General features: G+C 35.0%; 2 protein-coding genes across 3 annotated transcripts; both read right to left on the bottom strand.

The window, feature by feature from the left end:
• Positions 1 to 899: 899 nt before the first annotated feature.
• On the bottom strand, positions 900 to 5,639 carry LOC138309615 (17-beta-hydroxysteroid dehydrogenase type 6-like). The gene is made up of 4 exons (XM_069250839.1): positions 5,322 to 5,639; positions 4,075 to 4,339; positions 3,564 to 3,727; positions 900 to 3,360 (listed from the first exon to the last, which is right to left on the bottom strand). The coding sequence occupies exons 1-4, from the start codon at positions 5,539 to 5,541 to the stop codon at positions 3,143 to 3,145; spliced, it is 867 nt and encodes a 288-aa protein (XP_069106940.1). The 5' UTR covers positions 5,542 to 5,639; the 3' UTR covers positions 900 to 3,142.
• Positions 5,640 to 16,409: 10,770 nt separating this feature from the next.
• LOC138309195 (retinol dehydrogenase 7-like) lies at positions 16,410 to 22,503 on the bottom strand. Of its 2 annotated transcripts, none has more exons than XM_069250345.1 (5): positions 22,336 to 22,503; positions 21,484 to 21,821; positions 20,085 to 20,349; positions 18,943 to 19,106; positions 16,410 to 18,483 (listed from the first exon to the last, which is right to left on the bottom strand). In XM_069250345.1, exons 2-5 carry the CDS (start codon positions 21,812 to 21,814, stop codon positions 18,254 to 18,256), a joined length of 990 nt encoding a protein of 329 aa, XP_069106446.1. In that variant the 5' UTR covers positions 21,815 to 21,821; positions 22,336 to 22,503; the 3' UTR covers positions 16,410 to 18,253. The 2 variants fall into 2 exon arrangements, with proteins under 2 accessions (XP_069106446.1, XP_069106445.1); XM_069250344.1 differs by having other exon boundaries at positions 22,331 to 22,419.
• Positions 22,504 to 23,591: the final 1,088 nt, after the last annotated feature.

The following is a 23,591-nucleotide window of genomic DNA, read 5'->3' as shown; positions in this document are numbered from 1 at the left end:
GCACGAGACAACAAGATATTCACAAAAAGAAGCATTAATGTGATCGGTAATATGAGATTTTGTGCGTTCGCTCGATGTTCCAGGGGTTACGATCACTGTCATTACATCCACCCAAGAAAATATACATATTTCTAAGTAAAACTGAAAGTGGTTCAGGAGAAAAAATCTGTCCAATCACAGGCCTGCAGAGACTTCTTTTAAAGATTATATAAAAAACGACATCCAATCCCAAAACCACGCATGTACATGTACATTCAACCGTTTTTTCAATTCGTTTGATGTATATCAAAGACGCAAACTACCTTCCAGTTTCTCATCTCTTGTCGCACAGAGATCCTTCAGGTTTGTTTTGAAATATGCCCGGAGTGGATATATAACTACAGTGATAGTAACCCCTTGAATATCGAGGATGGTGTATGAGAGACATTATCCCTCTTGTGCCCGATTACCATGGTCAGCATCGTTAAAACAGTCAGATTTGTCTGTATCACAATGATCGTTTACGTTTATTTAAGCATTGATGTTACTATTTTCTAACTTCATAGGGGTATGAAAGAAATTTTGTTTGCAAACTGTGTAAATCCGCGTAGCGGATTCTCACAAAAGTTTGCAAATAAAATTTGTTTCATAACCCTATGAAGTAAAAAAAAATAGTAACATCAATGCTTATAATTAATTTTTCAGACTACTTGATAGCATAAAGTACGTTTAAACGTACGATTCTTTTGATTTTCAAATGGATTATTTTTTTCTAAATCAATACGCAACGTCAACGTCTCTACTGTGACCTCATGATTACGTCGGATTTTCGCGCAATTCTCGGTTTTTTTCTTCATAGCATATAAAGAAAAAGAATCTGCCAATCAGAGAGTTGGATTTAGTATGAAAACAAATAAAAATTAAATATAGTTTAATCAAGTAATTTTTCAAATGATGTTATGTGTGATGACGGGAACTTTTCTTTTTTCCATTCTTCTTATCATTGGAAATGCGAGCCTCTCATAATATGTTTGAAATTGAATTAAAAAATCACATTTGTATATAGATAACGAACGGTATACTGCTGCTCCCTGTCGTAGCTTTATGTTTTTTTTTTTTTTTTTTTTTTTTTTGCTTATAATAAACAAAGATAAAAAATGTAACACATCGAAAAGTTAAAACCTTCAATTTAATTGTGGTTTAATTTAATTTCCTGTGAACATGTCACATTGCATAAAAACATATGAAACAGTTTTCAGCTATGGCACATAAATAAAAACTACTTCATGATTTTGTATCAAAGACACACTATGTTTACGGAACTTTTTTCATTTTTTGTTCTATCTTTAAAACGAGTATGAAAAATGTGTTGAGTCTCAAAAGTTATTAGCCTAATGCTAATTTTACACACATCATCACTATTAGACCATTTTTAAATAGAAACATTGAATGTTAATTTCCATAACGCGGGTCGTCTTATGTTTACCCGATGTCGTCCTTAATACCACACAGTAGTTAATTATCACTACAAAAGATACGCGGCAAAGCAGCGAAATAATATAAGACTCTTTCATATGTGGATATGAAGGATAGGGATATTCTACCCGAGGGTCACAAAATGTAGTAAATATAATAGGCTTGCCGAGGGTTTTGCAACATGTTGTGATCCAAAGGGTAGAATATCCCTATCCTTCATATCCACTTATGAAAGAGTATTTTTCTTTCATACCTCGACGTTTTATTGCAATTTTACAACTATAATATTCCGCCATTTTGAAATAAATTCGAAGAAATCCATGTCTGAAAGTCAATTTTTCATACATGAAAAATTACGTAATATCTTCAACAAAAATCCATTGTTTGAATCTTTTATAGTAAAACCAGTCAAGTTTGTGAAAAAAAATGTTGAAATTTTACCGAGGAAATAGAAATTTTGTTGACGCCGTGACGTCACGAGGCTTTATTGCATGGGCAGCCATGCAATACAACCTCAGGCGACATGAGTGTATTACCCTAGACCAGCCAGTATTACACCCGTAGGTATGAAAGAAAACCTTTTCTGGAAACCTTGCATTTGTTTGGTGTTGTTGTTTCTTTTTTGTCCACAAATAAAAATGTTCGAACATTATAATTATTATTGATAAATTTTTAATTTTTGTTTCGGAAATATATAGTTGGTCTTTAACTGGTTGTAAGACTGAAATCATGCATCATTCATACTGTAAGTTCTACTCACTTCATGCTATGAAATCTACAAATCCACGAAAAAATAATCACGAATATATCCTGTTACACAGTAACAAATAAAATCTTAGGCAAGAAATACATTAACTAAAAGTTATAAATACGATTGAAATGTAAATTATGTCACCATCAACATAAAATATCATTCATAGTCATAAGTTACAATTGATGATGATATGAGTTGAGTTTAACCAACTTTCCTTTGCGGGTTGTAAATCTTGCTATTTCCTTTACAAAGAACTTTCGGAGAGATTATGCTTTGTGGATTAAAAAGTGAATGGAAATACCTTCCAATTTTTCGTGCAAGAATTATGAAAGATATTGATTTCGCGGAGATAAATTTTCGTGAATTTTCTTTGATCGCGAAGTTCGCGAAATAAAACCGCACGCGAAAGAAAGTTGGTTAAAAATAGTTTTAGTAAAATCTGTTGCAACTGTAGATAAGGTTAATGAGACAAACAATTTCCCCAACATTTTAACTCTTGTTACACTTTTCAAAAATTCAAGGGAAAAAACCTCGAGTTTGTTCTACATGATAAACAAAGGTAAGATGTTAAAGACCACTATATGTAGCAAAATGTAGACATACATTGTACACATATTAAAGGAAATAATTTCCAGTAAGGAAAAAAACCACATATATTAACTCTCACCATATCATATGACCTTGACACGTTATACATTAGAAGACCCGCATGTACACACAATGAGGCCATAACATTTTGCAAAATACAGAGTTACCTGCCCTTGCGGGTAGGTATTTATTGTAGCATCACGTGTTTGCGAGCGTATCTTCAAAGTTTGTAGAGAAAACGACGTGATTTTCGTTGACAAAATAATGTATGGTGTACAAGCAAGGGAAGTAACTCGGTAATATGCAAGGCGGAATATCCCATTTTTCCTCAAGTTCTGATTTGTGTTACCGTTTCGCTCCCTGAGGAGTCGGCCAAGACTTGCTGAGAAGAAATGAACACATCCATTCCGGAACTGACCACAGGAATCGGTACAAAGTGTTGGCGTCAAAGCCCACCACATAACGTGCTTTAGGATAGCGGGCAGTCAGCGCATGCGTGTAGGCATCCACCACTTCATCGAGTTTCGAAGACATATTACCATCGAAATTCATGGTAGTAGTTACTGGTAAAATTAAGCAAAAATTTTCACTTCGATTTATATAAGTTACGTTAATTGATACTATGTATGATACCAGCAGTATAATTCCATTTGTCTTGTAACCAGCAATATCAAGAAAGAATACAGGAACATTGATAGACTTTAAAAGCGCCCCTTAAAAAGTGCACATGATATCTAAAAATTATATAAGAATAAAAACTACTTACAAATGCGTACGAATTCTTCCCCGTAATATTCTTTTGTATCTTTTTCTAGTGCGTGAAACTCTTTCCAAATATTTGATTTGATATCCGCGGCGTTACAGAATTTTGTTTTATATCCACCCGGTTCTACGATATGAACTGTGACTCCGGTTTTCCAAAGCTCGGTCCTGTTGAATAAAATATACAACAACTATAATGTTATAATGTAGAAACTCTTTCTCTGTTCAACATACTCTAAATCACGAAATTCGAAACAATAATAAAATCGCAAAATGTTTTTTTTTTCACAAAATCAATATGAACAGGTACTTAAATCATTTTTTTTAATTCGTGGAAATTAAACTCCGTGCAAGTGTCCTGGAAATTAAATCGTGATAATCGATTATATCTTCATTATCAAATTAGTTTCAGATATATGTTACGTTTAATGAATTTGCAACATTAAATAAACCATGCATTGGTTAGTCGAGAATTTATAATTTAACATTGTGTAGGAAATAAATGACCGACTTACCTCAGGGTATCCGCGAATCCCTCCGCGGCGTATTTAGAACAGACATACGGCGCCCCTCCAATCGCTACTCTTCCCGACACACTAGTAATGTTGACGATGCGACCTTTCTTCTTCCGGATCAACGGCAGGAAAGTCCGTGTCATTTCTATTGTTCCGTACAAATTCACATTCATCACGGTCTTATATTCCTCGATTTTCAACCAATCAAAAGCGACGTAACAACTGTGACCGAATATCCCAGCATTGTTGACAAGTCCCCATAGACCTACAAAACATGTAATTTTGCATCTTCGCTAGCCAAAGTTTCTGATTGTGGAGTGTAAGGTAATCTGAAGCCTTGGCTAGCAAAATGTACATTATGTGACGTCAAATATAAATACTAGATTTTAAATTGAGGGATTATGTCACAAAATTACACGTATCATAAACAATTAATAATAGAAATGAAATAATCGGAAAGGTTGACCATGAAATAGTTTTCTTTTTAATAATACCGAAGTACGCATTAGAAAACAATGCATGGTGGAGACAAACATACAAGTGTAGTAAAGTTTATGGGATACACAAATCAGAAAATTTTGTCGTTTTGGCGACTGAATGCATTTGTTGTGTTTTATCACAAGTAAATACCAATGCATTTACATAAGAGCAATCACCACAGTGATACTAACCCCTGGAATAGCGAGAATGATATGTATAACGACAGTGGTAGAAAACCATGGAATATCGAGATGATATATAACGACAGTGATAGTAACCCTTGGAAAATCGAGGATGGAGATATAACGACAGTTATAGTAACCCTTGAAAAATCGAGTAAACCCTGAAATTTCGAAGATGATGTATCATGACAGTGAAACTAACCCTTGAAATATCGATGATTATATGTAATGACAGTGATAGTAACCCCTGGGATATCAAAGAGGATATCACCACTGTGATAGTAACCCCTGGAGTATCGAGGATGATACTGTATATAACGACGGTGATAGTAACCCCTGAAGTATCGAGGATGATGTAACGACGGTGATAGTAACCCCTGAAGTATCGAGGATGATGTATATAACGACAGTGACGGTAACCCCTGGAATATCGAAGATGATATTTAACGACAGTGGTAGTAAGTTCTCAAAGGAACAAGGGAGGCAACTCTAATATAGAAATTGGCGAAGACAAGAAAACTACTAGAACTGTAACCACATTTATTTTCATATATGGAATTTACATTAGCTATATATAAAACTGACCTTGACCCTCTGGAAGCTTGCCCTTTACCTCCTCGTAGGCGTCATTAATACTCCGACTTTTAGTTACGTCAAGGCTGATAATAACGACTCGGTTAGATGTGGCCTTCCTCAGACTCTCCCCTCCTTCCTCTGTCAGACACCCCGCGAAAACATTCATCCCCAAATTGTCCAAACGTTTCGCCAGTAGGTTACCAAAGCCGGAGTCACATCCTGTTACCATGACGTAGAGGCCATCTTGCTTCTTTATCTTCAAGTTACGGAAATATCGCCGTATGATGATGTATAGCGCTAAAACCACCGATGCGTATCCGATGACGGCATACATTGTTTATCCTGTAAATTTTGAACTGAACTTCAGTAATGATTTCCTATGAGAAATCGAAAGTTAAAAAAAACCCATAGTAAATAATAAAATGGAACGCCATATCTGTCTCGTATGGTTCACATATACTGCATGGATTTGTGTTTCCATTATATATTATGGTTTTACCATTATATGATTTGATCTTATCAATATATATGCTAGGCTAACGCGCCCCATATAATATATTCTTTGAGAAAAAGCTCCATACATGCATAGTAAACATAAAAGAGAAATGAAATTCCTATATGGCATCATTTTATCAAATGATTTGATTTGATCAATGTATCATTTGCTTCTACCATTATATCCATCGAGTTCACCATTGTTGATTTGGTGACATAAATATTTCATATACATATATCATTGTTTTCTTTGGTGTTATCATTATAACTTTTTTATATTTATTTCAATTATCGTTATATTGTTTGATTTCATTTTATCAAATGATACAATATTGATGTCTGTGAATAATGTAAAATAGAATCATCCAATGGTAACATCAAATCAAATTAATAAAGATGAAATCAAATCAAATAAAAATGAAATCATATAATATAATGAGAATGAAAATAATATAATGATAACACCAAATAAAACAATGATAGATGTCAATCAAATATATATGTCGCCAAATGGAATAATGATGAAATCGATTGATATAATGATAAAAGAAAATAATATCATGACAAATGAAAATAAAATAATGGTAGAAGAAATGATACATTGGTCAAATCAAATCAAATGCAAATGAAATTATATTATATGTTGATAAGATAAAATCATATAATGAAAAAAAAACATAAAATATAATGAAAACACAGATTCATAGAGTATATTTGAAACTTACGAGACAGCTATGGCGTTCCATACAATAAGCTGACGAGGGTAACTATTGTGTTATCTGTAAAATAACTAAGGTCAATTAAATGAACCTATGGAACTCGAAATGTATTGTCTGCCATCCAACACACAGCACATCTTCACATATATGTAGTCACTCATTACATACATACCCATTTTCACTATATACGTTTGACAACTCAGCAATCTTAACTACCAAAGCACTTTTAAACACATTTATTGTCTATCACCACTAACCTTGATATACTATACCATTGAGCACCGACAAAATACATGCATTTCTCAACCGGCAAAACACAAATGGCGGCAGTTACTGTGGGTGCTCTAGCGTGATCTTATTCTAAATTTAGCCTCACATCACGTATGCTACGATCTGTATGTTCAATGAAGCTTACATGTTAATTCAATGGTAGTTTTATTGTTGCGTCTGATAGATTTTAAACGGGTCACAGGTGCAACCAGTCATGACACCTTCCGGCCCTCGATGCCAAGGAAGTGAGACAGCATTGCACTAAAAGTCTGCACGGTAACGAGTCCGGGTAACTGGGGGGATTTAATGACCCACAACGTGTAAATCTTTCACAGCAGGTAGACGATATTCACAATTTGGACAATCAAGAAACAATAAGAAAAAATGTCGCCCTGTGGCAGCTGTGTATAATGCTTTATGTCTTAAACAATTTGAAGAGACAGATAAAGAAAATTTGTTAAAAATATGTCACACATGTACCAAAATAATATTTGAGGTTCACGGCCGACAGAAAGGCCTAAATATTGATGTCTATTGATCTGCATAATGCCTTCGGAAGATAAGATCACAAAATATTACTAAAACGACGGTTTCCACGTAATAGTCAATAATTACACGAGAGGAAAGTGACAAAGTGACACATGTGAAGAAAATACATTTTCATATACATTATAAAAGATTCATTAATTGGTCCCCATTGATCTCCATTCGTAAGATTAGATCACAGAATGTTACTGAAACGAAGCTTGCCACGCAATACTCAATGGTTACATGAGTAGAAAATGTTAACAAATACATATCTTGTGTGAAAGCTATGTAAAGTGAAAGTAAAGGAATGTGCTAATATGGATATTAACATCTGTAAAACAATGCTTACGCATGAAGAAAATGTGTGATGAGAAAGCTTACTAAAGAGAAAATAAAGGCATATGAGACTATGGATATTCACATGTATTGCAAAACAAAATATGAGTACATAATAAAGATACAGATTTTAGTTAGTATTAAGGATATTGTACAGCATCCAGAATGATCAGGAAAGTGGACAGGATTTCAAAAAGGAAGGACTGCATTGAGATATTCAATTTATCTCCTTATAAAAATAATAACAAACATATTCACTAATCATAAAATATGCATGAGGATTATGTAAAATAATGTTTCTGATATCGAATGCATGTACGAATGCAATAACAGTCACTTCGTAAATAACACTAACTAGTACTTATTAATAAACCTTTCTGAAATTGAATGCATATATCACAGTTAATAGTAGTTGATATTTCGAATCATTAAAATATGCTTGAGTATTATGTTAAATAAACCTTTCTAATGTTGAATGCTTGCATTACAGTTAATTCGTGAATGAAAGTTGCTAGTAATTCTGATTATCAAATTAAGCATGAGGATTATGTAAAAAAAAACTTTCAGATATTGAATATTACAGTTAATTCGTGAAGTACAGTTAGTTGCATTTCATATCATCAAAATATGCATAGTGATTATGTAAAATAAACCTTATTGATATTGAATGTACATGTATTAATAGTTAATTCGGGAATTATTGTTTCTGGTATGTAAAACTACACTTACCTATGAAGCGTTTTCTGTGCTAGGGGATAAAGTTATTTTTAGCTGCTCACTGCGACAAATACAACACTGGTATTGATGAAATTGTCAATAATTTTACAGTGGCTGGGCGGAAAATGTTATCAACTCAAGATGTGGTTAGCATGTCATTCATTTAAAGTGTACTTTGTTCAATTGCTCTATATATAAAGGTATTTCATATCACTATTTCTATCTCGTTCAGCCACACAGCTCACAGACACGACAGATACTCTCAGCAATATGTAGACAGGGTCAATGGATATGTTGAGGTCAATATACGGGTTACATTCAGCAAATGAAAGATCACATATATAGCATGCATTTGTTGATTCTTGATACAGTAGGGGGTCAGGGTTTACTATCGCTGTCGTTATATAACCACCCCTGTGCCGTTTTCGATTATGCGGTTTGACTGGTTGGACCTTGTTGTTCGTTTATTAATTAAAGACGGACCTGGTGATTTTACATTATTTTCAGACGACCCTTGGCAAAGCCCTCACAGGCCTGTATCAAAAACTGCAGGTCCGTCAGGATTTATACTTGAAATAATGACTTTAACCAACGGTCGAACCGGTTGTTCCGAATAAACGAAAACGGCCCTAGACTATCTCATAGGTAAACTGAAAGCTTTTTGTGCGACAAGGTACGGACAAGTAGTTTGGTCCTTTGATAATATCAAACTTTCAAACTTTATTTAGTCTCTTTACAAAATACAATGTATATAGAAAATATCTACATCGTTCGAATTTTTTATACAGAAGTTTTAGAATAAATTTATATAAAGAAGGGGTATCACTTTGGGCCGTTTTACGGCCACTCAGTGATAAGCAAAATACTTTGCATGAAGATGCACTAAGGTCAGCTGCATATTGTATGCTTATCAGAATATCCGATTATTTCTGCGCTCATGGTAATTTCAGAGGTCAAAGGTCAAAAGGTGGAAATTCACATTTTCATTATTTAAGTCCTAATGAATGAAATATTAGAATAGAGATAACAATTTTTGCAGATTTTGCCTGTAAATATTGGGTTTGTGAAGTTCAGTTCAGAAAACTAATGAAAAGTTCAAAAAGTAGGTCACAGTGACCTAGTTAAGCATTTATTCTATTTAAGCATTAAAAACTTTAAATATTTTTGCTGAAAACTAAAATTTTTCACCGCTTTGATAGCTTGAAATTGATGTTTAGTACTGCATAGGTATCTTGACATGATCTACTTAAGATGATTACATCCTAGGGTCACATTGACTAGGTCACGTGCATAAATTAGGTCATATTCAATTAATGGTATCATCTGTCCACTAAGCATATGCTGTTTTCCCATTTTAAAGTAGGATTTTAAATTATTGAGACTTGTTTTATGAGCTTAATTTCAAGCAACGCCTTCACTGAGGTATGATGTTAGAATCATGCCTGCTGCCCCACTGCATGATAGTGAAAGGCGACTAAATTTGGAATCTTAATTTCATTGTTACCCCTCCTTTCTTAATGTTTTAAATATATAAAGAGTTCATTAGGGGTGAAAATTGTATTATATCAACAGAATCGAATTACGATGCAATGTATGGCTTTAACGATAAATGTCGCTCAATGGAAATATGCAAAGAATGAATCTGCAGGTTAGTTAAAGTCCGCTAAACCTGCCTGTATTTGCATAATATCTATATATTGGGCAAAAAATTGTGTAGTAAACAGCCAAGGAAGGAGGATTCACCTGACGACAGTGACCATGACAAATCATTACCATCCAAGATGTATATAGGTAATTTCAATCAGGAAAACCAGTGACCGCCAGGAAAGTCTGGATGACGACTGCGAATAGGGCACTGACAACCTGAATAGACAGGAGGCAGTCTAAAAAGACAGGCAACCAAGGGTGTGGAGGATTAGCAGGCTGAAGCACATCTTCCGCGAGAAGGAACCTATAGACAGATACATGGAGAAATATCCCCGAGATCGCGCGAAAGCGGGGGAGGATGGGCGACCTAATCTGGAGGACACAATGGATACGACACCGGATCGACCAAGGACTGAGAGACTGAACAATGTTGGCAGTACTTGTAGTTGTGGTAAGACCTTGAAAAATGAACGGGGACTTAAGATTCACACGGGGAAGATGGATGCGCACCTTTTCTGCGTTTGACACAACGCGCAGGGCAACCTGATGAGACGGAGGTGGAGGTGGTCCAGACAGAAAACCATAGTGACCACAGCGTCCATGTGTCGGACAATGAAGAGGACAACCGGAATGATGAGTCAACAACAGAAAACCGCAGTCAACATACCCCTGAGGTCAGTGTACAGGAACCAAACCTGGCTGATAGCAGGAAAGGCAAAGATCAAGTGGCCATCAAGTGCAAACAAAGGACAAGGGAAGAAGTTCGATGTGGATGTAGATGGAATTTTAAACGCATCTTTGGCAAGAGGTGTCGATAGGAAAATCGAAGGCATGACACCAATAAAGTTTAATAGTCTTGATAGATATGGCGCATGAGACAGAAAACGACCAAAGAAGGCTATCACTAAGAATAGGAGGCAGCAGGAAATAACAGGCATGAGGAAAGATCTGAGACGGCTTGCAAAATCATTCAGATGTGCAACTATAGAAGAGAGAGCTGCATTGTCAGAACTTCGCAGAAACATCAGAGAAAGGCTTAAACGTTTAAGAAGAGCTGAAAGGAGTAGACAAAGAAGGAAGGATAAAAACATTTGTTTGATGAGTCTGAACCAAAGTTGAAGGAAGTAAAAGATGTCACCAGGAAAGCAAGAACAGCATCATCACCAGTTTCCAATGGCATACCTTATAGAGTATATAAGAATTGCCGACGACTGTGGCAGCTCATAAGGATAGTATGGCGAAGAGGAAAGCTGGCTAACTGTTGGCACCAGGCAGAGGGATGTTTCATACCAAAAGAGGAACAATCTGAGAGAATGACCAGTGACATGCTGCATTACAACTATAATGACATCTCGGTACAGAAAGGAGAGGTTCCAGGTGTGCAAGAATGTGTTGAACATAGCAGCGTCTTGATACAGATAATCAGAGAAGCAAAGGAGATGAAAGGTGAGCTTGCTGTTATTTGGCTAGATCTAGCAAATGCATACGGTTCTATACTGGTCCAACTTACACTGGAACGGTATCATGTGCCGGAGAAGACATGACATCTGCTCGAAAGCTACTTTGACAATCTAGAGCTTAGATTCACAGTCTATGACTACATAACCTCGTGGCAACGTTTAGATGTCGGGATAGTCACTGGCTGTACGGTGTCGGTAATTCTGTATGCTGCAGTCATGAACCTAATGGTAAAACCAGTGGTGAAGATGAGTAGGGGACCATAGATGAGAGCTGGAGTTAGACAACCCCCAATAAGGGCATTTAAGCCATTTATTGATGACATAACCATCAGTACAATGATAGTCATAGAGGCAAGATGGACGCTTCAGGAAATTGAAGATATCATCGTTTGGGCCGTATGAAGATTAAACCATCCAAGTCCATATATCTAGTTCTGAAGAAAGGGAAGATAAAGAACGAAGTATTTAGGACTACAGATGAAACCATTCCAACGGTTTCCGAGAAGCCAGTCAAGTGCCTGAGGAAATGATTTGACGACACACTCGGCGATACTGGCAACGTTAACAACACGCAGAGGCATCTTAAGAAATGGATGGACACTATCGACAGATATAACTTACTAGGAAAATACAAGACCTGGATATACCAACACGAAGTATTACCAAAAGTTTTGTGGCCGCTGTTTGTCTATGACGTACCAATGACAATAACTGTCGAGTCAATGGAAAGGCTGGCAAGTAGATACCTAAGGAGTTGGCTGTCCGTCCCACGAAGCTTCAGCAGCATAATGCTTTACAGTTCTGGAAGTAGGCTGCAACTTCCTCTCACATCATTGATGGAAGAGTTCAAGGTTACAAAGGTAAGGCAGTTACTCATGCTGAGGGACAATCGGAATGTCAAGTTCAGAGAGGCAAGTGTTAACACATGGACAGGACGTAAATGGTCAGCAAAGAAGACATCAAACCAGGAGGAGAGGAGATATCTTGTTCAGAAGAAAGTTCGTGCAATGGAAAAACAATCACGAATAGTAAGAGCCACTGGTATGAAGAAATTAGGAAGTTGGCTGAACTGGGAAGGCGCCCGCCAAAAGAAATTGTCATGGAATAACATTTAGTGCATGGAGTCTCAGAGGCTGCAATTCCAATTAAAGTCTGTCTACGACGTATTACCGACTCCATCTTGTTTGGCAACGTGGGGGATAATAGACGAGCCAGCTTGCAAACTCTGTGGAAGACCAGCCAATTTAGAACATTCCTTTCTTCTTGCTCAGTGGCCCTAGCGGATGGAAGGTACACCTGGCGTCACGACAATGTTCTTTCTGTGCTTGCAGACATCTTGGAGAGCAGCAGAAAAAGACCAAAGAGGGACAAAGGCGGCTTGAGATTTATCAATTTCGTCAAGGGTGGAGAAAAGAGTGTGATAGACAGTGTGGAAGGCAGTGGAGTGCTAGGTACACCAGAAGTTGGATCTGAATGGCCGGATGACGTTCCCACCAGAAATAGCAGTAACCAATCAAAGACCAGACATAGTAATTTGGTCGTTATCGTCTAAACAAGCTTTGCTGGTGGAGCAGACAGTGCCGTGGGACAATCGTCTCAACGACGCCAACGGGCGAAAACAGACCAAGTACCAAGATTTGGTATCAGACACGGTGTCAGAATTTGGTGTCAGCAAAGAGGATGGAGAATGTGGTGTCTTCCTGTAGAGGTTGGCTGTCGTGGTTTCGTTGGGCAGTCTATGTGGAGGGTCATGCTGATCATCGGCATCACTAGCATAGAGAGAAGAAAATTGATAGGGAGGCTCTGCAGAGAGGCTGAGGTAGCATCAATGTCGCTGTGGAAGAAGAGAGAGGAGCAGTGGAGAGGGCAACTCCAGTAACATCAAATTGTGTATGAATATTTATTATGAGAACAAGTGTTGCAACATACTAGTGGCCAGCTGAGTGGTTCCGGGCTTGGACCTGATCACCCCAGTCGGCACACCTCCGGAGGTTGTAGTGAACAGCGCCGAAACAACCAAGGAAGGAGGATTGACCTGACGACGGGACCATGACGCATCATTACCATCCAAGATTTTTATAGATAAACTTCCTATCATTTATGGTGCATATTTTTTCCTCATATCAACATTTTTCTCCCTCTCAAATAAATCCATTAAGATATGTTGAATAAAATGTAACAAGTACATATGTACTATTTTTATGTAAAACCACTTAAGTAGTTGATGAGAAAAAAGAGAGGCACATTTAATAAGGTGTCAATCTGTGATTATTAAAATAATATATACCATAATTTTAACATGATATTTTTTCTTTAGTATTCTATGATTGATGAATTAAGCTGAAAATCGATAAGGAAAATGTTCGATGCCCTATCAACATCAGTTACAAAACTGAATTTATGCACTGTAGTAACATTCTTGTTTTTATTCCATATATATTGTACGGATGGAAACATACCGGCAGAAATTACTTACTTAATTCGTACTAAAACTGATAAAGTGTGAAATGAAATTGTAGACCGTAAGTATTTATTTCACTTCATCACTTCAATATATATGTAATTTTACTTGTCAATTTAAAAGCTAACGTTATACATTGTAAATATTGTAATTCACAATATGTTGGTTGGTTAACTTCTGGTATTGAATAACATATCAACAGCTTTTCCTAATTTGTGAGTTTAAAACATACGGCACATATACCTTGAAGTAGTTGATAAGAATAGACAAAGGCGCATAAGGAACTAAGCAGTGATTATGAAATTCAATAAGCAGGGTTTTGGTTTTATTAGTTTAACGTCCTCTTAATAGCCAGTGTCATTTAAGGACGTGCGAGGTTTGTTGGTGGAGTAAAGCCGGAGTACATGGGGAAAACCACCGTTCAGCGGCCAGTACCTGGCAACTGCCCCACATGGGATTCGAACTCGCGACCCAGAGGTGGAGGGTACCAGTAATACTTGCTTTGGTTTATTACTTACGTATCGGATTCTCAAAAAAAATTGCAAAGAAAATTTATTTCATATTCTGATGAATGTAGTAGCATAAATGCTTATCATTAATTTTCCAGATTACTTGTTAAAATAAAATATATTTACACGTACGATTTTGTTGATTTCCCAAAGGATTATTTTTCCAAATTAATACGAAACGTCAATGTTTGTGACGTCACGATATCATCGGGATTTCACGCCATTCTTGGATTTTTTTCATGGTGATATAAAAAAACAGAATCGGCCAATCGGAATGCTAGATTTAGCATGAAAACATGGAAAAAATAATTATCATTTATTGAACACATGCTGTATATTCATTTTAATGCCGTATTATCTCACATAACCATTAGATTTACATTGTTCAATATATATATAAAGATAATAATAAATTAAACATGCTCCACCACCGACAGAGCATAAACGTTTTCCATCATTTGAATAGTATAATTGGCCTTTATTAAAGATATGGCAAATTAACATATGATAATTTATTTTGCTTTTGATGAATGCACAATCAGTATTTTATTCCAAACAGGGCATAGAGCCATGGATTTTTTTCGGGACACAATTAATTAATTTTGTCTTGTCTTTTTTAATATTTTTATCTTGAAGTAAAATAAGAATTACAAACTTGTCAATGGTGGTGATGGTGTAAAGTAAGAAACTTTTGTAACTGAAGAAAAAAACTAATTCGTCGCTCCTGTTTTTGATAGAGAAAACATACCATTCGTCAACGGTGAAGCATCTTTAAGATTATCCCCTTTGGCGCCTATGTTTGTACTACGTATTCCACCATAGTGAGTAGCTGTGCGTATGAGCCTATGAGTCCATTGGTGGATATACATTATGTAATGTCACCCAAAGTATAACTCGCTGTCGCTAATATGGTATTGAACATACCATATAATAGGGGAGACAACCGTGTTTTCCTTTACACTGACGACCGTTAAGTACAATGAAATGCATATAAAACCATGCTTTGTGTTTGCTTACCGTTAACACAGAAAATTCACAGAAGTGAAAACCGTAAAGTCTATTAAATTCAACAAGAAAATTATATTTACAATGAAATTTTTACAGTTTTATATTTTCGTGATCTGCCATTGGATATATATATATATATAATTTTTTATATTTCGCGGTAAAAGTTTTCGCGATAATAGCAATGTCCGGCAAAATCGAAAAGATATCGTCATCGTGAAAATTTACCGGCTGTATTGTAAGTCTGGGAGATGCAAAATGTAAGTCTTACTATTATTGTACTGCTTAAATTAGTATATTTTTTATATTTTAATGCTCATATTTAATTTTAATTTATCATACTTTATGTTATGCATACAGCTAATATACGTGTTTTGGAAGAAGCGGACCCTTACTACTCAAAGATACCTATTTAGACAAAGTGCCACCGTCCGTACTCTTGGGGTTACTATTACTGACATTATGTCTACCCATGGGCTACCTCATAGTAAAACTGAAGGCAGTTCAAGAGGAAAAAAATCTAACCAATCAAAGGCCTGCAAAGATCTTCTTTGAAGACTACACAGAGCGACGCCCAACTTAAAAGCAACAGAGTCTGCCATAATGCACCGTTATACCATTTTGATGTACATCAGAGGACCGAATTACCTTTTCAGTTCTGTTGCCTCCAGTTTTACTATGAGAGGGTGGATATAAAGTCAATTATAGTTACATGTACCCCTGAAGTATCGACATTATATGACATATTGCTGGCTCTGTCCAAATCCATTTTTCATTATTAATTGTGAAATATACTGTAAATTACAGAAGTTTCTATATTTTGCGAGTTCATACATTCGCGAAAATGTCAAAAATAGCAAAGACATAAATTTTGATACACTGTAGTTTACAGTATATTACTTAAGAGTATTTTTTTGCCTCAAGAAAATAAGTAATACACAAAACGTTACTTTACACTACTTCAACCGCGCGGTTGCTTTATTATCAAAAACGTGATCAAGTTACAAACACACAGGTAAGAAGAAGATTAACTTAATACTTTATTGTTAGCATTTGATATCAATACACTAGAGAGAGATAAAACATTGTATAATATGTCCTCTCATTACTGTAAATAGTAAAGTAATGGATTTTTTTATATCTTACAATGCGTTTTGTAATTATGTTTGAACGATAAAGCGGATGTAAACAGTTAGGTATCCACCTTGCACTGATATCTGGTTAAAGATGCTCCACTGCCGACTGCGCAAAGCATATTTATCATTTGGACAATAATTGAAGTTTAATCGTGTATATATATTTATTTATGTCTAAAATACAAATAAGATAATTTCATTTGCTTTTGTTGCTTTTGTTGTTTGTGCAATCAGTACCTCATTCCATATAGCGCATAGTACCATTGATTTTTCTCGAGTTGCAAGTATTTAATTTTAATACTTTAATTCTGAAGTAAATAAATATCAAGTAATGTTAAGTAAGTAACTTTTGTTACTGAAGAAAAATTATAATTCATCAGCTCCTGTTTCTAATATATTTCCATTCCTCGGCAGTGTAGCATCTAAAAGCTAAGTACTAATAAATAAATGTATGCATTGCACAATTGAAAGGCTTCTCAACCGCAATAAACAATAACATGAGAAAAACAGTAAAACAGATGATACGTGAAAAAATAACAATGAACGACATAGAAAAAAAAATATTTGAACAATAACATAGTTGCATTGACATTCGCGTATCAACATATTTGCATTGACATTTGCGTATCAACATATTTGCATTGACATGTGCGTATCAACATATTTGCATTGACATGTGCGTATCAACATATTTGCAATGGAATTTGTTTATCAACATATTTGCATTGATATTTGCGTATCGACGTTTTTGTATTGAAATTTGCGCATCAAAATATTTGCATTACATTTGCGTATCAGATGAAAAAACATACAACATCTTAAATTTAGGTTTTCAAATCATATCTGTCAAATCGTCATATCAATATTTTTCAACTGGTTACATTAATAGTGATTATTGCATATGATAATTATTTTTCTTACTGGCATTTTTTATTATGAAAAATATATAACAGAAACTTTATACCAGCAATTATATTTCTATTTTTCAAGTATAATTATTTGGGTCGCTTTGTAATAAACATATTAGGGCAATTTTTAAAAATGTGAATGTTTTCACTTTAAATGAAAATAGGAAGAAAAGTTTTTTTAGTGCGGAAAATAACGCTTAAACAAGTTGTATTTATAGTATCATCAAAGTAAAATCATTATTTTTTTCGTAATTAAATCAGGGTATGTAATGGTATGTTACGGAAATCCATTTCCTGACATTTCAGTCCGGATTGTGAGTTTTCCGGACTATCGGCGTCCGGATTATCGCGGGTTCACTGTACATTGATGAATATGAGACAATAAAAATACCCAACAACAAAATCTTGAATAACACATTAAAAGCAAATTAACGCATAGATAATTCATTGATATAAATTAAGTATGATATTTACAAGCATTGAAATTTTCTTTAAAATAAATGAATAAATATATTTTAATCAAATTATTACAAAAATACATAAATAAGCAAAAATTAACAAAACAGCTATGACATTGTAAAAGCGAATTAATGCATAGACTATATACTGATATAAATTAAGTATGATATTTACAAGCATTAAAAGAGAGTTTGACAAAGAAAATTGGATTAGGCCAAAAAAATATGTCTGATTAAGGTTACCCGACCGACCCTAATTTTTTTGGCAATATAGTATGTCAGTCTGGTGTTGTTACTTTGCTTTCTTTTGTTCTACTCCCCGTGGGGTTGGCCAAGGTCTGCTGAGAAGGAATGAACTCAGCCATTCCGGGGCAGACCACAGGAAGCGGTATAGAGTGTTGGCGTCCCATCCAACCACATAACGCGCCTTGGGGAAGCGGGCTGTCAGCGCATGCGTGTAAGCCTCGATCACCTCATTCAGATTTTTAGACATATTCTTTTCAAAGTTCATACCCGATGCTACTGTTGAAAAAAAAGAAAGAAATTGTGTTTAGCTTTTGACATTTTTTGACAATATTTAACATAACACCAACAGCGTTTCGAATGATAAGCAATTCCTATTGAAAGTCATTTGAAATTGCTAACAACAATTTTATGAGTTTTATCTCCAATCAAGCACAACGAAACATGTTTTGACAATTTTATCATTATCAGTGGTTCATACTTATGCTTACTTGATGATCCAAATTTCATAATGCATAGATTCATAATTGTTCAACAATAAAACCAAAATCATACGACTTAAAATTCAGTAATTTTACTATAAGACAGATAGAAGTTTTTCGGTCATGTAAATGAGAGCTATGATAAATAAACTAAACAAAAATATCAATCCTGCAAAAAATAACCCGGTTACACAGTGTCATAAGTTAACATATATTTATAAGCATTACAACATAGTCAACAAAGAGAAATTCTTACATCTCTGCACAAAATCTTCGCCGTAATATTCTCGTTTTTCCTCGTCTAACTCCTTGTATCGCTTCGTCAGATTCTCCAGAATGCCCTCTTCTGAACAGAAGTTGGTTTTGTACCCACTTGGTTCTATGATATGAACGGAGATTCCGGATTTCCACAACTCGCTCCTGTAAAAAAAAATAGTTATAATACAGAGATTACGGATCTCCCCAACTCGCTCCTGTCAAAAAATAGATGTAATACACGTACAAAGTTTAATGGTAAAAGTCTTTATGCGAAAAAATGACTGATAGCTATTCCATTTAATTCTTTATTAAAGTGACCTTTTTGTGAATAAAATTGTTTGATATTGAATATAAATGACAATTTCAGCTTAAAGTTTTATTTTTATACAAGTCTTTATAGATGTATATTATATAAGAATTGCCCGAAAACATTATTGCATAGTTTTGAAATAAATTTCAGCACAGAAATTGGCCAAATTCTGATACAATATTGCATTTAAATTAGTTGAGAAAGATGTGATCCTCTTGTGAGGATATTATTAGTGAAACATATATATAGCCAGTCGGATCTATTTAAGCTACTTCACTTTGTTTCACTACCTAAAATCTCGATAATATTCCTAAATCGAAAATAAGCCGGTTTTGAAAGTAAACCTTTGACTCTTACAGTCAAATATATCTTGAAATATTCCGGCGTTGAAAATAGGCCGCACTTGAAAGTACATTATGTACGTACAACAATGAAAGGTTCCAAAAGTAAGCCGGTCTCGTAATTAAACGTTGAATTTCCTACCAGAAAAGAGTATAGGCTGCGGCTTATTACCGAGATTTTATATTATGCCAGTACCGAGCATTATCCGTCATAGTAACAAATTAATATAATAGCTAAAAGATCAATAAATATTAATTTACCAATTTCAAAAGATAGGAGCAGTAGACTATTTCAAGATTAAAATATATCACATTTTCATTTGAGCGTGAGAAACATGTAGCCAAAAGTTGAAAAAAAACGAATGCAGAAAAACAAAAGAAAATACATACTATTCAAACACATAGAGAGAACAATAATGAAATACACATGGGGAGGTTAAATTAGAAATATTACAAACAAAATGCCATGAAATAATATTATATATTAACCTTAAAGAGTCGGCGAAACCTTCCGCGGCGAATTTCGAGCAGACGTATGGGGTTCCTCCAATAGCTACCCGACCGGAAACGCTGGTTGTGTTTACAATGCGGCCTTTCTCCTTTCTGATCAAGGTCAGGAAAGCGCTTGTCACTTCTATAGTTCCATACAGGTTGACGTTCATCACGGATTTGTAGTCGTCAATATTCAACCAATCGGAGGCGACGTAACAACCCGCTCCAAGTATGCCGGCGTTGTTAACGAGTCCCCAGAGCCCTGATCAATGAATAAGCGTGAATTTATACCCTTCCACACATATCAAGAACAACTCAACAACTTAATGAAATTGAAATGGCCACCCCAAAAAGGGGGACATCTAAATTTATTGTTAATGATCCTCCATGTGGATTAAAACAAGAAATGACGACTAACAATGCAAAATCCAAATCAATACAACTAAAGAGTAAAATTGTATCAAAATTATGCTAGCCTAAGTGGGATTGACCCAAAAACCGCCACAAAGACATGTACATACATGATAAACAATATCAAGAAAATATTATGAACCACAATCATTATTAAATATAAAATGACACTTTATAATCAAAATTATATTAGTCAGATTGTGGATGACACAAAAACCGCCACTATGAACAAAATCAATAACTGCCACTGAAAATGGTAGGTTAAGGGTGGGTTTGAAAACTTTTCAGATATTAAAGTGCTTGAAAGGAATATCAAAGATAAGTGCTGATCAAGAATAGGAATGCGATATCATTCCGTCATCAGCAGCCAATCAGAAAAGATACTGATTCCATTAAAGATTCCTTGTTCAAATTATGTATATCATAGTTTTAAAGGGTCAAACTTACATAAACTTTTTAAACTCCAAATAAGAAATTCCTAGAAAAATCCTAAAATAATAACGATAAAGCTTGGTATGAGTTACAAGCATAAAATAAGCTAATTTCATAGCTAGCTTTTATGCCCCTCCACACATATCAAGAACAACTAAACAAATAAATGAAATCGAAATGGCCACCCCAAAAAGGTTGACATCTATATTTATTGTTAATGATCCACATTGTGGATTAAAACAAGAAACGACGATTATCAATACAAAATCAAAATCACTACAACTAAAGAGTAAAATTGTATCAAAATTATGCTAGCCTAAGTGGGGTTGACCCAAAAACCGCCACTCTTTACAAAATGAAATTTGAAAAATGCTACATGTCAAGAGTATGAGGAAGAGGAATCCTTTGAATATCCCAGAGGTCACTATCAAAGGAGGTTAAGTAACGAAGAAAAACTTTCGCGAATTTACATTCAGGGAAAATTACGATTCCAATGAGTATGTGCTGGCGACATCTGAGTCGTTCCATGATAAACATATAAACAAAGACCTACCTCTGCCATGGGGAAGTCTGTTTTTCACCTCCTCATAGGCTCTGTTCACGCTGTCGTGGTCGGTCACATCGATGCTGATTATAACAACTCGGTTAGATGTGGCTTTCCGCAGACTTTCCCCTCCTTCCTTCGTCAGACAACCCGCGAAGACATTCATTCCAAGACTGTCCAGACGTTTCGCCAGTAAGTTACCAAAGCCGGAGTCGCATCCTGTTATCATGACGTAGAGATCTTTTCTCTCTTTTATCCTCATACTGCGGAACTGGCGTCTAATGATCACTAATCCGATCACAAACACCAGCGTTAGGCTGATTAAGAGTAGGGCCAGCATCCTTAACCTGGAAGTAAATATAAAAAGTGAAGAGAAAGAATGAGCTTCGGCTGAATAAATCACAGAATCTATAAATTTAATTAGCAAAGGAAATATAAAAAATGGAGAGAGAGAAAGACGATATATAAAGCTTTGATTGAATTAATCCCAAAATCTAGAACTTTAATTAACAAAGGAAATATAAAAAATGGAAAGAAAAAGACGATCAATCAATATTCGGATGATTAAATTACAAAATCTAGAACATGCACTAAAACATTTCAATAAATCATCAAAGATGACTTGTGAACGAATCAATGATGTAACAAAATGACGTCTGTCACCAGCACGTCCTTGTATAGTCAAATATCAAAAACATTATTTTATCTAATTGTGCTTTGTTGTGTTTTCACCTTAAACTTTAACAACAGACATTTGGGGGGAAATCCCATAAAAAAAGTCTATAATTTAGTAAAATCATCGTATCGTTTATAAACTTATAATCATAGACTATAATAAGTAAAGCATTATTCATACCTCACCTTTCTATTGCTCTTGATATGAATGGTGATTCCACTATTAATGACAAATGTCAAAAGTGACAGCCTCATTGACGGGCGGAGTTTATATACAACTTTACTGAGTGGCACACGTCCCTTTCAATACTGTGATAACGAAGTCCAATAACGAAGTCCATCCCATCATCTGTCTGTCAATCAAACTGTTGTTTACCTATACGTTGTACACAAACGTCTAGGACTTGATGACATATTGTGATACCAACCTGAATTTTAGGTGGTTTTTTAATTGAGATTTCATTTATTAAAATATATTCAAATATCTTATCACAAACTTATTAACGTCGGGCAGTTTCCTAACACTTTATAACATGTATTACTTTAATCTATGCTCTGTTGTGAATAAAAGCTTTTAAATTATTTCTTGGGAGAAGAGTTAGTGGTTGGCCACCAAAATACTGATTTCAAGAAAATAGTTCATCTTTTATATATTTGAGTTCAGGAGCAATCAGTTAGAGTAACTTTATCTAAACGGATCGTTGTTTTTTTTATTAAGATGTCATATATACAAGTAGGTAATCACAAACGTCGGTTAATTAGCCATTATTAATTAATATTTACTCTATTTTACGTTCGTTTGTGATTAGGAGGTCGCAAATTATTTCTTGGTGATAATTTCAAGAAAGAATAGTAGATATATTTTGGTTTCGTAGCAACAATGGAAACAAGCATTTTTCTACATAATGAATACTAATGTTATACAGTAATCTACTTGTCTAGCAACAGTTTTGAAGAAAGTGGTCGACCTCCGGATATAATGACTATGTAGCGTAGTCAGCGAAGCAAATATGAAGACCGAATGTATTAAACGCGACACAAAACAATAATTAATACAAGAACACAAACAATGATCATTTTCTGATCCTATTTCTTAGAACATATTTCTTATTTGCATATTACAGAGTTACGTGCCCTTGTGGGAAGTTATTGATGTGACGTCAAGTGTTTGCTTGCGTCATACTTTCCAGTGGAAACGACGTAAATTTCGGTCACAAAATAATGACGTCATCATTAAATAACTATCAGCAAGGGAGGTAACCCTGTAATATGCAAAGATAGCATATGGCAAATGAAATAAATACAGTTAATTACATATGTCATGACCACCAAAAGGACTGAGAAAATGCATCCATTTAGCGGAGCGTGGTGGTTATGCTAAATTAGAACTGGTACATCAAATGGAAAAAATCATGACGAACCAGCACCAATATTTCGTTAGT

The sequence above is a fragment of the Argopecten irradians genome, chromosome 15 (assembly GCF_041381155.1).
Source record: "Argopecten irradians isolate NY chromosome 15, Ai_NY, whole genome shotgun sequence".
Lineage (NCBI taxonomy): Eukaryota > Metazoa > Mollusca > Bivalvia > Pectinida > Pectinidae > Argopecten > Argopecten irradians.
Note: the sequence above shows the minus strand (reverse complement) of the source record. Positions and strands in the feature narration are given on the sequence as shown.

Coding starts and splice junctions, on each gene's coding strand:
- LOC138309615 (XM_069250839.1), bottom strand. CDS start 5,541: ATGGTAACAGGATGTGACTCCGGCTTTGGTAACCTACTGGCGAAACGT. Junction 3,728..4,074: donor GGATTCGCGGATACCCTGAG/GTAAGTCGGTCA, acceptor TTTATTCAACAG/GACCGAGCTTTGGAAAACCG. Junction 3,361..3,563: donor GGAAGAATTCGTACGCATTT/GTAAGTAGTTTT, acceptor TAATTTTACCAG/TAACTACTACCATGAATTTC.
- LOC138309195 (XM_069250344.1), bottom strand. CDS start 22,404: ATGAGGCTGTCACTTTTGACATTTGTCATTAATAGTGGAATCACCATT. Junction 21,822..22,330: donor AAGAGCAATAGAAAGGTGAG/GTATGAATAATG, acceptor ATTTACTTCCAG/GTTAAGGATGCTGGCCCTAC. Junction 19,107..20,084: donor GGTTTCGCCGACTCTTTAAG/GTTAATATATAA, acceptor TTTTTTTTACAG/GAGCGAGTTGTGGAAATCCG.